Source organism: Phlebotomus papatasi, chromosome 3, assembly GCF_024763615.1.
Source record: "Phlebotomus papatasi isolate M1 chromosome 3, Ppap_2.1, whole genome shotgun sequence".
Lineage (NCBI taxonomy): Eukaryota > Metazoa > Arthropoda > Insecta > Diptera > Psychodidae > Phlebotomus > Phlebotomus papatasi.
In genome coordinates this window covers 24,103,396-24,118,562 of record NC_077224.1, presented here as the reverse complement: position 1 = coordinate 24,118,562, position 15,167 = coordinate 24,103,396, and the positions used below count along the sequence as shown (strand labels likewise).

At 31.9% G+C, this 15,167-nt stretch overlaps 1 protein-coding gene across 1 annotated transcript; it reads left to right on the top strand.

Annotated features, from left to right (window-relative positions):
* Positions 1–7,021: 7,021 nt before the first annotated feature.
* LOC129808299 (uncharacterized) lies at positions 7,022–11,616 on the top strand. Its single transcript, XM_055858135.1, has 2 exons — positions 7,022–7,431; positions 10,656–11,616. Exons 1-2 carry the CDS (start codon positions 7,175–7,177, stop codon positions 10,837–10,839), a joined length of 441 nt encoding a protein of 146 aa, XP_055714110.1. The 5' UTR covers positions 7,022–7,174; the 3' UTR covers positions 10,840–11,616.
* The last annotated feature ends 3,551 nt before the right edge of the window (positions 11,617–15,167 follow it).

Genomic DNA, 15,167 nt, shown 5'->3' with positions numbered 1-15,167 from the left:
AATGTACGTCCCATTCGATTTTATATAAATTTCTTAGTTTTTGTATGTAAGATTCGAAAAAACGTACAATAAGAAATGTCTAAGCGGATGTAATATTCACTGAGAAAAAACAGGGGTGCGATTAACTTTTTTTCCTCATAACTTTAACACTTTTTAGGTGTAAAAATATATCAACATTTTTTAATGTTAATTTTACACCTTTTTGAGGGTAAAAATAATATGAAAAGGGTAAGTTTAACCCCTAATACACCTAAAAAGCATAATATTTACACCGATTTCGGATCAATACTGCAGGGTAAAATTAACATTTCCGGAATGTTTAACTTTTTCGGATTTCTCTCGGTGTTCTTTGTAGGCTATCATCACTATATTCAATATCCACTCTTTCATTGATTCATTTTGATTGCAGTCAACTTAGTAATATTTTTGCTATTCTACTGGAGTAACAATAAAAACGTTTAAAGAACATCTTCATAACATTATCGTGTGCATAGGGTACATTAATTTTTCTATGTGCGTTGCATAATGTGCATAGATTTTAAATTTTGATTTTTTATTTTAAATACTTTAGTATTTTAAAATAACCCCCGATTTGTGCTTATTTTACACACGTTTTTCTCTCAGTACACTTAAGTGATCATCTATTAAGCTCTCTGGTCACAGAATCAGTGTTTGTGAGATGGTGTGTCTCCAAGCGATAACAGATTTTTGTTTATACTACATCTTCAGCTTTTCAGCGACTTGACCCACCGAATGGCCGATTAAACTCATCCCCAATGCTCATAAAGTTATCCTCTTTATCGCTAAAGTGTCACTCACAATTGCGTTTTTTTGTGAGTCTATTGCCCAGGAATATTTCTCTTCCATAGTCATTTGGAGGAGAAAAAGTTTTCCTTAAAGATAAAAAGACTATTCAAAAGTAACTTTTTCAGTAATTCAAATTTGTAGTACGTTTGAGAGTGCAATTTTAGAGTTCCTTATCTTTGAGAAAGCATTACAAATTAAATATAACAACAAAAACATGTACAACTAATTATGGACTCAGCAATAATGTTTCTGGCTGTTTAACATTTGTAAACACTTCAAAATAACAAGTGTGATTTTTCTTTATTTTTGCTAAGATTCCATTTCCAATTGGTGTGGATAAGAGACTTGAAACTGTTCTTATCAATAATATTGCGCATTTTTATTTTTAAACCCATTGATAAAGATCAGTGGAAGTAGATAGATCTTGTTGTCATTGTTGGCTGAATGAAAAAAAAGGATTACATATAATTTAAATAATTGAAATAATCAGAACAAATTGGGATATTCTTAGTACACCGATAGTTCAATATATTCTGTTAATACAATTGAATAGTCTAACTTAATTTTACTTCTTTAAAAACAAATGTTAATGAGGATCTGAAGAGCATTCTTTCCTGCTTTTGAAAAGATTTTGTATCTCAAAAATGTCTGTATTCATTTCAACTAATTGGCTATATAGGGTAAGTGTGCCAAATTTCGGCCAGCTTACAATTCCGGCCACCATTTTTGTTCCTCGAATTTCCATGAATTTTTAGTTTTTACATACTCTAGCTAGAGATTATACAATGCAAAAGAATATACAAAAAATGTAGCTTCGACAAACGAGATGACGTAAAAAAGACATTGGGAGAATTCCCGAAAGGCAAGGAACTATGAGAATGAAGGTGGCCGAAATAAGGCACTAAAGGTCTACATTTTTATTCATTTTAAAATGATTTAAGAATGATTTTAGAATAAATAAAGACGATAAACTGTCTACAATCCTCTAAGCAACACTCCTTGAGTAGAAAGAAGAAAAAATGCAATTCCTATTAAAGATATTACATTTCAAACTTGAGACTCTGGCTCTTGCATGCAACTATGCAGAAATTTGGCACACTTACCCTAAGTACTAATTTTGATATTGAATTTGATTTAGTATAATTTTAATTACATTGTTCCACTCTGTTACTGCAATATTGTTAGCAAGGTTTTTTTTTAAATATATTATTTAACAGTGCATTGAATTAGTGAATTAGTATAATAAAAAAAATGAAGAATAATAGTCGAAATCTATTTAATTTAGGCAAAAATATTTTTTATGATATACTTTAAGAGATTTGCTTGGTATTTCAGTACATTATTCCATAGGGGAGAATAGGGCTGCTTCATGTATCTTATGTTACATATCAGTCTAACGGCGTTATCACACTTGCACATTAAAATTTTAATGTGATTCACATTAATTGTCGCTTGTGAGCGTCCAAATATGTTATATATGTCTTTAAGTCACTTAATATTTGGGGTTTTTCTATTTATTGATAAAGAAGTGGACTTGGCCTGCAAAAATAAGTTTAAATTTACCTAAAGCATAAATATTTTTCACATTAAAAAATTAAAGAGAAAATCGCATTAATTTTTCGCATTAATGCTATAAATCAATTTATATCAAATTTTGCGGGCCAAGTCTACCTTTTTATCAACAAATAGATCAAATTTTGAATATAAAATGATTCAAACACACAAATTACACATTTGGACTCTCACCAGCGACAATTAATGTGAATCATATTAAAATTTTAATGTGCAAGTGTGATAACACAGTAATAAAATGAATACCCAAGTGGCACTGCAGGGGTACGCGCGCAACATCTTGTTTTGAAAACGTCATTAATTTGATAGCATCTGTTAAGTAAGAGCGGGACCACTTTGTCTGTAGAAAAAAAAATGATTTTTTATTCTTAAACTTAAACACATTTCTATCCATTCCACATTGTATTCATCGATTTCAGTCATGCCATTTTTTGACTTATTTTTCTAACTGATTTATTTATTTATTTTCTTTTGAAATCGTAATCAGGTTTTATATGACTGAATAGCCTTCCATAAACCTTGTTTCCGTGCCGAGTTTCAGCTTTCTACCTTTTCTCAGAGAGGAGTTATAGTGGAAAAAGTCCTCATTCTGTATGGGAACTGCTGGAAGGAGTGGCGGGAGAAAACTTATATATACATGGTTAAAGAGCCTTCCATTGCCATTGATCCTATGCCAAGTTTCTGTTTTCTAGTTCTATTCACAGAGGAGTTATAGTGGAAAAAGTCATTATTTTGTATGGGGGCTACAAGAAGGAGTGGAGGAGGGAGGAGCCTGTATACATGGTTAAGGAACCTTTCACAAACCTTAATCCCATACCAAGTTTCAGGTTTCTACTTCTTCTCACAAGGGAGGTCATCGAGTCATCAAATTCAGATTGGCTTCATATTGAGAACATAGACGCGGATAGGGATCATAAGGATCGTGTCATACTCAAAAAGTGCTAAATTTTTTTTTCCTTTGCAAAAAAAGCAATCAAAGGATTCCATAAAATGTTAATGATAAAGAAAGTTCTAGAGAGCCAGCAGGAGCAGTCGTGGTGCAGTGGACTAGCGGACGGTGTTTACAACGCAAAGGTCTCGAGTTCGATTCTTGCTTTGTGCCGCCTTATTGTTTTTTTTTCTTCTATTATTTTTTATCTGTTTTTTTTGTCGGATTTTTTTTCATTGACCGTAATTTTTCCTTAGTGTATCTATATTTGCTTTGCACTGTAATATACTCCTAATATGAATGTTTAACTAAAGTAAGTGTCTTAAAAGTTCTTCAACGTGTCTGCTTGTTTTAATTTTTTTTTTAAGGAATAGAAATTAAGAATTCATCCATATACGGTCTTATTGGTCCTAGATATACATAGCGTTATTTTTATTTGCTTTTTTAAATCACTTGCCTAAGCAATGTGTCTTGCAAAATACATCAATAAATCTATGTACAAAGCGATAGAGAATTATTATAATTAGCAATCTGCACAAAATCAAGATATGTTGAATTTTGTTATATTTGAAAATTCAATTCAATATTGTTTTGAAAAAGTTTATTGGGAGCTTTTGCCTAAATTGATTGTGAGTCATACTTTAATTCGGTGTGCTCATTGTGAACATTGTCCTCTGTTTTAATCATTTCTTTACAAAAGTCCTCAATGCACAAATTAGTTTAATAACTAATTAGTGCATGTGGATTTCTGTAAAGAAATGATTAAAACAGAATGTACAGTCACAATGTGCACATCGAATAAAAGATATGCTTTCACAATCACTTTGAGAGCAAGTTTCCAAATAAACTTTTGTAAAACAGTATTGACTTGGATTTTCAAATTTTTCGGGCCTCTCATCAACATATCCTGATTTGTGCCATGCATATTTGAAACTGCATTTAAATCTTTCTGCAAACAATTGATTAAAAATGAGTGAGTGTTTTTTAAATTCTCTATCTCTTGTGCATAGATTTATTGAGATATTATGCAAGACACATTGCTTAAGCAAGTAATTTAAAAAAGCAAATAAAAATAACGCTATGTATATCTAGGACCAATAAGACCGTATATGGATGAATTCTTAATTTCTATTCCTTAAAAAAAAATTAAAACAAGCAGACACGTTGAAGAACTTTTAAGACACTTACTTTAGTTAAACATTCATATTAGGAGTATATTACAGTGCAAAGCAAATATAGATACACTAAGGAAAAATTACGGCCAATGAAAAAAAAAATCCGACAAAAAAAAACAGATAAAAAATAATAGAAGAAAAAAAAACAATAAGGCGGCACAAAGCAAGAATCGAACTCGAGACCTTTGCGTTGTAAACACCGTCCGCTAGCCCACTGCACCACGACTGCTCCTGCTGGCTCTCTAGAACTTTCTTTATCATTAACATTTTATGGAATCCTTTGATTGCTTTTTTTGCAAAGGAAAAAAAAATTTAGCACTTTTTGAGTATGACACGATCCTTATGATCCCTATCCGCGTCTATGTTCTCAATATGAAGCCAATCTGAATTTGATGACTCGATGACCTCCCTTGTCAGAAGAAAGTTATAATGAAAAAAGTCCACATTTTCTATAGGGGCTACTGGAAGGAGGGATGGGGGGAGGTAGTAGTATCCATGGATAAATAGCTTAACTCATACATTGTCACCTTACCACATTTCATGAAGATCCCTTTAGCTGATGTTGAGTAATTCATTGGCAAAATAGTATTTTTTCGAAAAGATAAAGGCGATTTTACAAGGACTCCCTGCAAATATCGTCCTGGGTCTCGGCAGTTTTTCATCCTACACCATTACCTATAAAATGCGCCTAATCCTATCTGTTGTCGCCACATAGACCAACTCCCATACATTTTTGCCCAATGTCCTTATACAGAAATCAAAAAAAATATAAGCAAAGTGTCGAAATGTCGACCCCATAGTGACCCTTATATGACTTGATTTATGACAATCAATTTGTAATATTAAAAAGTAGTAATTAAAAGTTGCTATGCCAACCATCACACAGATCTAATTCTTCTTTAGTTATCCACTTTTTATAAGATTTGTAATTCGTTTATTAGCGATTATATTATGAAAACTGGCCCAAAAAGGTAGAACAAAAAAATCTGAACTGGAAGTACATTTATTATTTATTCCATTTTGGTTTAAATTGTATCTGTCAGAGAAGTATTGACACATTTCTAATCAATTATATAAATTGAATACACGTCCTCAAAAGAAATTTACTTTAAATATTGACATTATTGTTGTCACATGTCTCTACTTGACATAATTCCTTGACAAAATTGTCAAATGTACTTGGAGTTCCAAGCAAAACATTGTAAATACTGCCAACATTCAGCTGAAAATCGGTATTCGTTGAAAAGATCCCCCGTCAGTAAGTCTTACGTCAGACTTACTTAGATTTTTATGCCGTGAAGATTAATTTGTGCTAATTGGGTGTGAATTATATTTAAACTAATTGTGTCCTATTGGCCCTATTCATCGCTTTGGAGTATTGGATTTTTTGTAAATTTAAATAGGGTCGAAGAAACACCTCTTCGACAGGAAACCCCTATTGACATTTTTGTCAAAATCTTGCAATTTATTTAAAGTATCTAATAAAATGTAAATAGAATAACGTTTTTTCCTTATTCTACGTTTTCTGATAAGGATAGGTGTTCAAATTTGGTATTCCAAATGGTAGAGAGTAGAGTTTCAATAAGTCCTGACACGACTTCTTAAAGTGTCAATAGGTGTTCTTTTCACCCTAATTGTAAAAAATATATAAAATAGTAAATTTAAACATAGTAAAAAATTGTTATAAAAAGAAGAAAGCTGGGTGTTGAAAATGACGATATGTTGAAAGAATCTTATTTTAAAGACAACGTCATAATTTTATCTCAACATGATTCCCATTAGATAGAACATTTATTTCAAAAGTTTGCTGAAAAAATCTACCGTTGAGAACATCTTTAAAAAAGAAACAGTAAAAAGTTAATATTTTTTACCTGTTAATTAGTTCTACGGGTTCTATGCTAATTTATTACATCTAGAGAAAATTAATAGAATAATCTTGTGAATATTTAATGAAAAGAATCAGCAGAGCTTCTCTGTATAGACAACAGACTTCAAAACAAAAACCACCAAAGCTCTGAGTCAAAAATAATTCCCATATCGCTCGTTGCTGTTGACATTGGCAAGGTAATCAGCTTCATTGGCGATTAATTGATGCCGATAGAGTCCCAATTGAGGGTATCCAAATTGCTGATCACGAGAGTACCCTGGCAGGTGTTATGTGGAATTATTCTGGTCTCAGGAAGTGCTTCAAGTGTTTTCCTTGTGTTCAAAAATCACGAGAATGAACCTACGTTATCTCTATTTTTTTATTTATCCCAAAAACCACAAAAGATTAGCCTCAATTGCGCTTCTGTGGACCTATTTCTTTCTAGTCTTTAAAATGATGGATATTGATTGAGTGTGTTAACAAGCTAAGATGGTCCTCAATTCTCATTTATTTCTTGGATTTGCGTCTTTTTTCTTTACTAATCGTGGGGATTTCTTCATAGTTTAATGATCATTTTTATGTGGTTTTTGGGTAGGTGTTTTTATGTGTTAGATAAAATATATAAATTGTAGATTAAATACACGTCAAAATTCATTATCACTTCTCGAGAAATGGTAACTGATAGTGACTGATAAGGCACGATGGGGAACGGCAGCAATTCATCTAGTCAGTTCTGCGGAGTCGCCTTTTGAAAATGCGCTAAAAATTTTCCGCGGTTTTACAATTGGGGACAACAGGCAGAAAATTAGCTAAAAGCTGCTGTTGATGGAGAAGAAAAGTGCAAATGTGGCTAAAATGGTGGATGGAAGAGTTTTGCTGAATCCTACAACAGCAGGAACAGCTTACGGTCAAAGGACCACAAATGTCGCCTCGGTATCTTTTAGCCCTACAGCAGGGCATAGTTCCTACCCAGAAAAGGGCTTCCCCCCGGGCAGTGGGACAACATCTCGACAGGGAATCGTTAATCCTGCCTTTGTGGGAAGCACTTCAGGCATACGATCAGAGAGTACACCAAGTGTCCAGTGAGTGATTTTGTGTTGAATCTACATTTTCACTATTCCACCTTTGTCAGAGATGGGCAATTGATTACGCTTTACATGGAAAAATTACTTTTAAAAAAAATACAATTCTTTAAAACAAAAAAAAATAGTGGTTTTGCACAGGAAACTCTTGGAATGTAATCTATTTTATTTGAATAACAATATGGTTCATTGTCCGATAAAGAATATGCACAATGCCAAGCGAAATTAAATATAAAAAGAATCGTGAAAAAATCTTATTGATAGATGATTCATGTGATTTATAGAAGATATTTAAAGCATTTGTACTGCATTTAATATAGTCTTCAGACTAAAGACTTAGCTCACTTCCCATAGGCTTCTAATTTCGGAGCAACAAACAATTGCTGCGAAATTCTAAAATCTGGCAGCATTCAATTTAGTGTATAAAATAATTTTAAACAGTCATAAAAAATTATTTATCAATAAGACACCGGTGACTCATTGTTCCTCAAAGCTTTATTATCTCAAGCCCGTATAATATTAAAAACATTACGGATATCGTAGGGTAAATCACCGTAGAAAACACAAAACATCTCACTTAGAAACGTTTTTGGAAAAGCTGATAATGAATCCAAGATAAAATTAAAAAAAAGAAATAAGAAAGAGAACTTCTATAAATTTCTGTAAAGTTTTAAATAAAGAATTTGTAAAACCGATTCCAAAAAACATGGAGAGGCATATTTATTATAAAACACAAAAACCCTTTTCAGAAGTTATTAAATAAGTTCGTGGGCTGACACAATAATGACATAATTATTTTAAAAAAATCTTGTATGTATAATATCTGTAATCAGTCGTCTATCGAATGATACGTGTCAAAATTTTATAGAAATCCGACCATTGATTCTCAAGATATAGCTTTTAGAAATAAACATCCTAAAGATTTTTTTAATGGAAAATTCCGAGTTTCGTTTTTTTAATTAAACACTGTTATTTACGTGAGAAAACGTTAGGGCAGACTGGGGCAAAAAGTCACAAATCGAAAAATTCGATAAAAAAGATAGAGAGGTTAAATTTCTTTCTATAGACAGTATCCATAGACCTTCTGCAATGTCGTAAGTTTCTTAGAATTCGAACAAGGAATTTAGAAAATAAAAAAATATAGAAATTTCTAGACCTATTTTTGAAATATTCTTCTTGCAGAATTCTCTTTCCAAAATTGATGCACTGGTGAATGTTTCCTAAATGATTTGGATTCTTTGAATGCGAATCCGCTACCTATTTTAGAATTCTACAAAGATTCCTTTCTCCAGAAATACTTTTATTAAAAATGACCACTTGCGGTAAAAAGTAACAAAATGTATGGGGCAAAAATTAACAAAAACCTAAGCAATTTTTGATGTCTCACGGCGAAAAGAAACGTCATTATCATGTCTCGCCGCTTATTGTTTGCATTGGTAAAACGATTTGCAGTCTTTTGTGTGTTTTTTTCTAAAAAAAAAAAGCTTGAAAAGCGCTTTTCTCGTTCAGATAGAGAAAACCAGGGGCATGACATTTCCTATGTTTCCCACATGTTTCTAGCGTGCCGAAAAACTTGTGAGTTCATTAGCTATTTTCTGTCATTGTAAAATGAATTAGCAAATAATACAAATACAAAATAAAAGCTAGTTTAATATAGAATAGGCAACTGAAAACCCCAAATTGGCAACCTACGTAGTTTTGGAGATATCTCGTGAAATGTGGAAAACAGGAAAAAATTTACACTAAAACTGTTCGTATTTTTCAGAGCTAATGTCACCCCCTAGAGAAAACGGTGTTTTGCAAAGTTGTAAATGAATAAATACCCTATGAAAATGTGTCTTCCAGATATATTTCCAAATTTACGGAAGCCCGTAATGAAGCGAATCAAAATGTGATAATACCCCATACCTGGTACTGTTTTCCCCAACATTTTTGAGAATGCTCACAAAATTACCTTTTATGAAACGGCTCGATAAACGTATTTCCTTACAAAACAGAGGAAAATGATTTTCACAAAGTTTTAGAGCTTAAAAAGTTTTAGAGCTTATAAAACTGCGCTAATTCAAAATTTCTGAGGTGCTCGTGTAGCTACAAAAAAATAAAATATCCGTTTTGTGACTTTTTGCCCCAGTCTCCCCTAAGCCAAATCAAATCCAAGCTAAATAATTATTAACTATGGATTCTTCACTGTTGATTAGGATAACTCAGAGGTCAAATTCTCGAACGTAACCAGTCACAACTGATTTAGCCATGGCCAAAAATAATTATCTCGTATAACACTAAATATACTAAATTTTGTATTAATTCGGTACACTTTCAGTTTCGGAATGACGAATCTTCTCCATTTTGGGCTAAAACCGAAAAACCAAAAATAAGGCAAAATTGTACGAAATTTCATCTGAACTAGTCCTTTATAGTCACCATATTCGGTGGATTATAACTCAAGGGAGTTTTACCTTTAGAAATAGTTAACAGATTAACAATTTTACTCAAAGGATTAACTAATACTTGGAATTCTGGCCTATTTTGGGGAGTTCTGAAGATTTATTTTTGGACGGGATAAAAAAAAAGTTATTCGTTAAAAATCATTTAAAACGTTATATCAACTTTCATGAACGTTTTCTTAATAAATAAAATCGTACATAACACTTTTTTTAACTTATTTTACGGCCTTATTGAATAAACCATTAAGTATCATAGATGCAGACGACATTACACCCCTGCTTTTTCGTAAGCTTTTCTTTAATTCTAGAACTTATAAATTTAGTGTGATATTTGAAAAATTTTCCCCACCTTGTTCGAAAATTTAGAATGAAATTTCGAAATTGAATTTGAATTATTCGAACTTCAACGACTTTTTGTGCAAATGGAGTTCCATTTACCTTTTATCCAAGACACTACTGGAGAATCAAAATCTACTTCTATTGGAAGTAGATTTTTTAGGATCTTTAGGATCTTTAGGATCTTCAAATAGATTTTCGAATTATTCAAGATCTACTTGTGGATGGTAAGTTTATGTATCTTATGGTCATTTCTTTTCAAGTAAAAAAATGGATTGGCCATTAGAATAATATGTCAATTTTAATATAAATCTATTATGACACAAGGTAGACTATCAAAATTATCCAAATGAGTAACTGCCCATCTCTGATCTTGGCTCTTGAGTTCAAGTGACTCACTCCTACATATTCCATAACTAAGTGCGATTGCGTGTGAACTTTCAGGGTGATAAGGGAACAGTATTGGACGTGCTTTGTGAATTGGACACGCCGGGAACGAATTCTTTTCCTGATTGTTACCTTCCTCCTACTAATAGTCTTGGCCCTGGTGCTGCTGGTGTCTCTCATAAACAAGAAAGACGAACTCAACGCCACTCCACCTGGATCGTGGTTCAGTTGGTCACTTTAGTGGAACATTCTCATGCGACAATTGTGCACCATTAGAAATTATTCGCAAAAAGTGGTTCCCCGAGAATATTCCATTGCTAGAGTCTTCTCCAACCGGACCTAGAACGACGTCCACTTGTCAATGACACAGAATCAAGTGAAGAGTTTTTTGAGAGAGGAAATTCTTTCCGACAGACTTCTACAGACAAGCATTTTATGACTAGCACCTGCTCTTTTATCAAAGGGAATATATTTTTAATTTATGTTCAGAAATTGCGTTATCTTATTGATACAGTCTTGTGATCACATTTAGTGATTATTGCTATATTTTAGATACTTTTTTTTTAGTTTGTAATGAATACAAGTAGTTCTCTTGAGGTTCAATTTTGTAAATAAATGTTACAATTTGTACGTATTATGTAAATAGTATTCAGTTAATAAAAAACTTTTGTATTATAAAAAAATCATAGATTTAAATTACTTGACCGTTTGAACACCAAATATATAAAAGTGTACTTGAGAGAGATTTAAAAAGAAAAATCCAGGTAAAGAATGAGTTGGAATGAGTAGAACTTTGGAAATGAATAAAATATTATTAATATGAATTATGAGAAATTTCATATAACATATTAATATTATATAAGTATGTGGGAATTAAATTTAAAGGCTTGAAATACAAAATATAATATTCTTCAGAGTGTCTCGAATTTTCCAAAGAGAGAGGACGTGTTTTATAAGGCTTTAAGTATGTAAGTGAGTTTTAACATCAAAACCATTAACGAATAAATTGTGAATTAAGTGAAAGGGCTATCAAGATTTTTCAGTTTCTTATTTAAATTAAACGATAGGGTGTGTTTTTTTCTTAAATAATGAGAATACCTAAAAATTCCTCTTTGAAAGAGATTTTATAGAGAAATAAATAAGATACAATACCAGTTAGAATCAGTGTAAAAGCGTTCAAAATGTTCAAACATTGAACCTTTTTGATTAAATTTAAAATTTTCTAACTTAGTGGACTTTATACGAAAATCCCGAAAATCCCATTGAATCTTTCCCAATAACGGTTTTTGCAGGTCAAAAGTTAAAAAAAAGCTCTAGAGAGCATATTTCTCATCCGAATGGTATCATGTATGGACTTTTTGGTAAGGCCTTGGAATATCCGATAAAACTGAACTAATTTTTATTCGATACTCAATTATATTACTCCTAAGGTATTTTGGGAAACGATTTTAGTGATTTATAAATCAGATTCAGATTTTCCGGTGTTCGTCAGGGTCAGCTTTTTCCCCAATTAAAAACTCAAAATTTTACTCCAAAGCTTTCGACCTTTGGTATGGGACTTCCTCAGTGGGCTGGGAAATGCTTTATTGTGTTTTCAGAATATTTATATTTTTTATTTTTTATCTTTTTTTACTCACTCAATTCAGAATTTGTTAATCAACTGGGAAACGTATAACGCTAAGAACTAAAAAAAATAAAATTCTGAGTTTTTAATTGAGGAAAAAGCTTCCCGTGACGAACACCGAAAGATGTGAACCCAATATAACCCAGATACCCAATCTAAATATTTATAAATCGATTTAAATCGGTTGTGAATCGAAGCGATAAGTAATTTTTGTCCGAAAATCAATTTTATTACTTTTAAAAATATTTTTGGGGAATTTTTTGTGTGATTTATAAATCGTTTCAAATCGGTAGAGATCCATTAAACGATAAATAGGGTAAGGGCTCATAATTTTGTCCAGTTTCTTATTTTAGACACTTTGAGGATAAAATTGGACACCAAAAATAAATTGATTAAAATAATGGATTTTTATTCCAATATTTGATCAATAATGAATTCTATCTAAATATTTGTTCTTTTTGGAAGATTTTAATACTAAATACGTTAAATTTTGAATATGATTTGAGTTGAAATTTCTTTGTTGAAAATTCACTGTGAGCAATTGCTTACGAGAAATATGACAAAACTTCGTGTTTACTTCAGTCTTATTTAGCTGTGGTGAAGTACTAACAATTTTTCCTCGCTGTTTTTAAGTGATATTATTGAATATTCATTGAATATTGTATTGACTCACGTTAATAGTCATTTGTACATTTGACCTGAAGTGAGATTTTCATGAATTACGTTTTTTGTGTGAAAAGGGGAAACTCTCTTAAGAGATTCACCAGTGGGGTGATACTCCTTATTTCGGACAGGTGTTTTTCTCTCAAAATTTCATGAAATTTTAGCTTTTGTGATGACTAGGTTGTATAAATGCCTGGAGAAACAAAGAAGCATCATCTCTACGAAAGAGATGGAGTAAGAAAAGCCTTAAAAGGCTCCCGAAAGGCCAGGGAATGAGAACATCCGCGAGTACTTGGATTACCAAAGTCAACTCACTTTAATGAATGATATGGAAAGTTTCCGGGCTTCTTGTGACATTCTACGTTTCCCTTACATGAACAGGAAGGACTTGGTAAGATTGGTTCATGAAATGAAGAACAATGGGCATCCTGTTGAGGTGGATTAACTGTCCAAATTTACAGCCAAATTGTCCAAATTAATAAACAAGTTGTCCAAAATTCGGATCAAATTCACCTCTAAATATCAATTCATTTTTAAACGTATTAAGACTAATTTTAGTAAAAACAAAGACAATAAACCCTTGCCAAGTTTCTACAGATCCCTTCTGAAAAGAGAGTAACAAAAAAAGTTAATTAGTATTGAAAATATCACACTTCAAACTTGGAACATCGATGCTTATAAGCAGACTGTACAAAATTATGAGCATTTACCCTAATGCAAAAGTACGTTTGATTAGCATTTAAGTCACGAGTTTACTTTGCCATTCTTTTTTTAACAAATTTATTTTTTTTTACTGCTAATTTGTTTTTTTTTACTATATCAAATTATATAAAATTAATCGTTTTGTCACTTTTAAAAGCAATAGGTGTTATCTATAAGTGAAAAACAAACATTTGTGTTTTCTTGGTTTTTATTAATAAATCTCAAAATAGCAACACCCACTCAATCAGATGTGAAAAGGTGTTATGAGTAATTCGTAATTCATAAACGTAAGCTAATTACACGGTGAGACAGTATCTATTACGACAAAATGAAAGTGATTATGATTGGGGACGGTTGGATGTTAAATCGTCGCGATACTGCTATCATTTGGAACCTGAAATATTCCAAACCACTCCTCTAAGCCTCTTTCGCAATTTTCAATAAAAATTCAATGGGAAATTTATTAGGGGATATTTACCCATAAGTATTATCGTTTCTCACTGAAATATTTCAATATGCAAGTCACATTGACACCTTTCTATCAATATTGAACTACAATTGTTCCTTATCTGCAAAGTTGTGATTTTGCCCTGGATTTTGTGATTCATTTATTCAAACGACAATAAGTAGTATAAATCAAGGAAGTTCTATCTGATTTCCTCAGTAAATAAAAAGTGAATTATGGAAGATCCGGATTTCTTCTACTACGCTAAATCATTCCTCAAAGTTCACGGATTTTATCTGGATACTGATCTGAACACCTGGAAATCGAAATTATGGGCAATTATTAACATTCTTTTTCAAGAATGTATGCTATTGACTCTTCTTTACAATGTTATCGACAAATATCCAGATATTGTACTAATGGTTACCTGCTCAACAGTAGTTTTCGGTTTTGTGGTAAATTCCTTCAAGATCATGACTGTTAATTTCAAGATCAAACGTCTAGGAGAATTTTATCGATGTCTGATTGAGTACTGGAAAATTCGTGAGTTTTATGTCCTCAATTATAATTTACAAATCACGAAGATATTTTTTTGCAGCTGAAGACAAGGAAAAGGCCATTCTGCTGGAGCACAAATCCTTCACGAATATCGTGTCTCTGGTCAACTGTTTGAGTCTCATCATGGGGATCTCGTGGTATGATTAATTGGAGAAGTATGTGGAGTACTGTGTTACTAAATGTTGCCCAAAGTATTCAAAGAATTGCTTGTGCAAAATTTTATGTGTCAGTGTCTTAATACGGGTAAAGGTTAATCTTCAAAGATTAGTAATTCTGTGTTCTTTTCTTTTCGAGTTGAGTAATAATCATTTTCAGGGGCTTTAATTCCACTTGATAAAATCGATTAATTGTTATGCTAGAAATTGTTTCCTACCAAATGATTTGTTTTATTCTGCCCATAAAGGTGAACATTAAATTCTAAAATATAATAAAAATATTTGAGAAATTTATTACAAAATAGTTTAATTGAACAGGCTTCGTAAATTTGTAAATTGAAGACTTATTAAATAAATCAATGTAGGTGTGATTCTTCCATAATCACACCAAGTTTATTTTTCAACCTACATTCATTCATAAA

Coding starts and splice junctions, on each gene's coding strand:
- LOC129808299 (XM_055858135.1), top strand. CDS start 7,175: ATGGAGAAGAAAAGTGCAAATGTGGCTAAAATGGTGGATGGAAGAGTT. Junction 7,432..10,655: donor GAGAGTACACCAAGTGTCCA/GTGAGTGATTTT, acceptor GTGAACTTTCAG/GGTGATAAGGGAACAGTATT.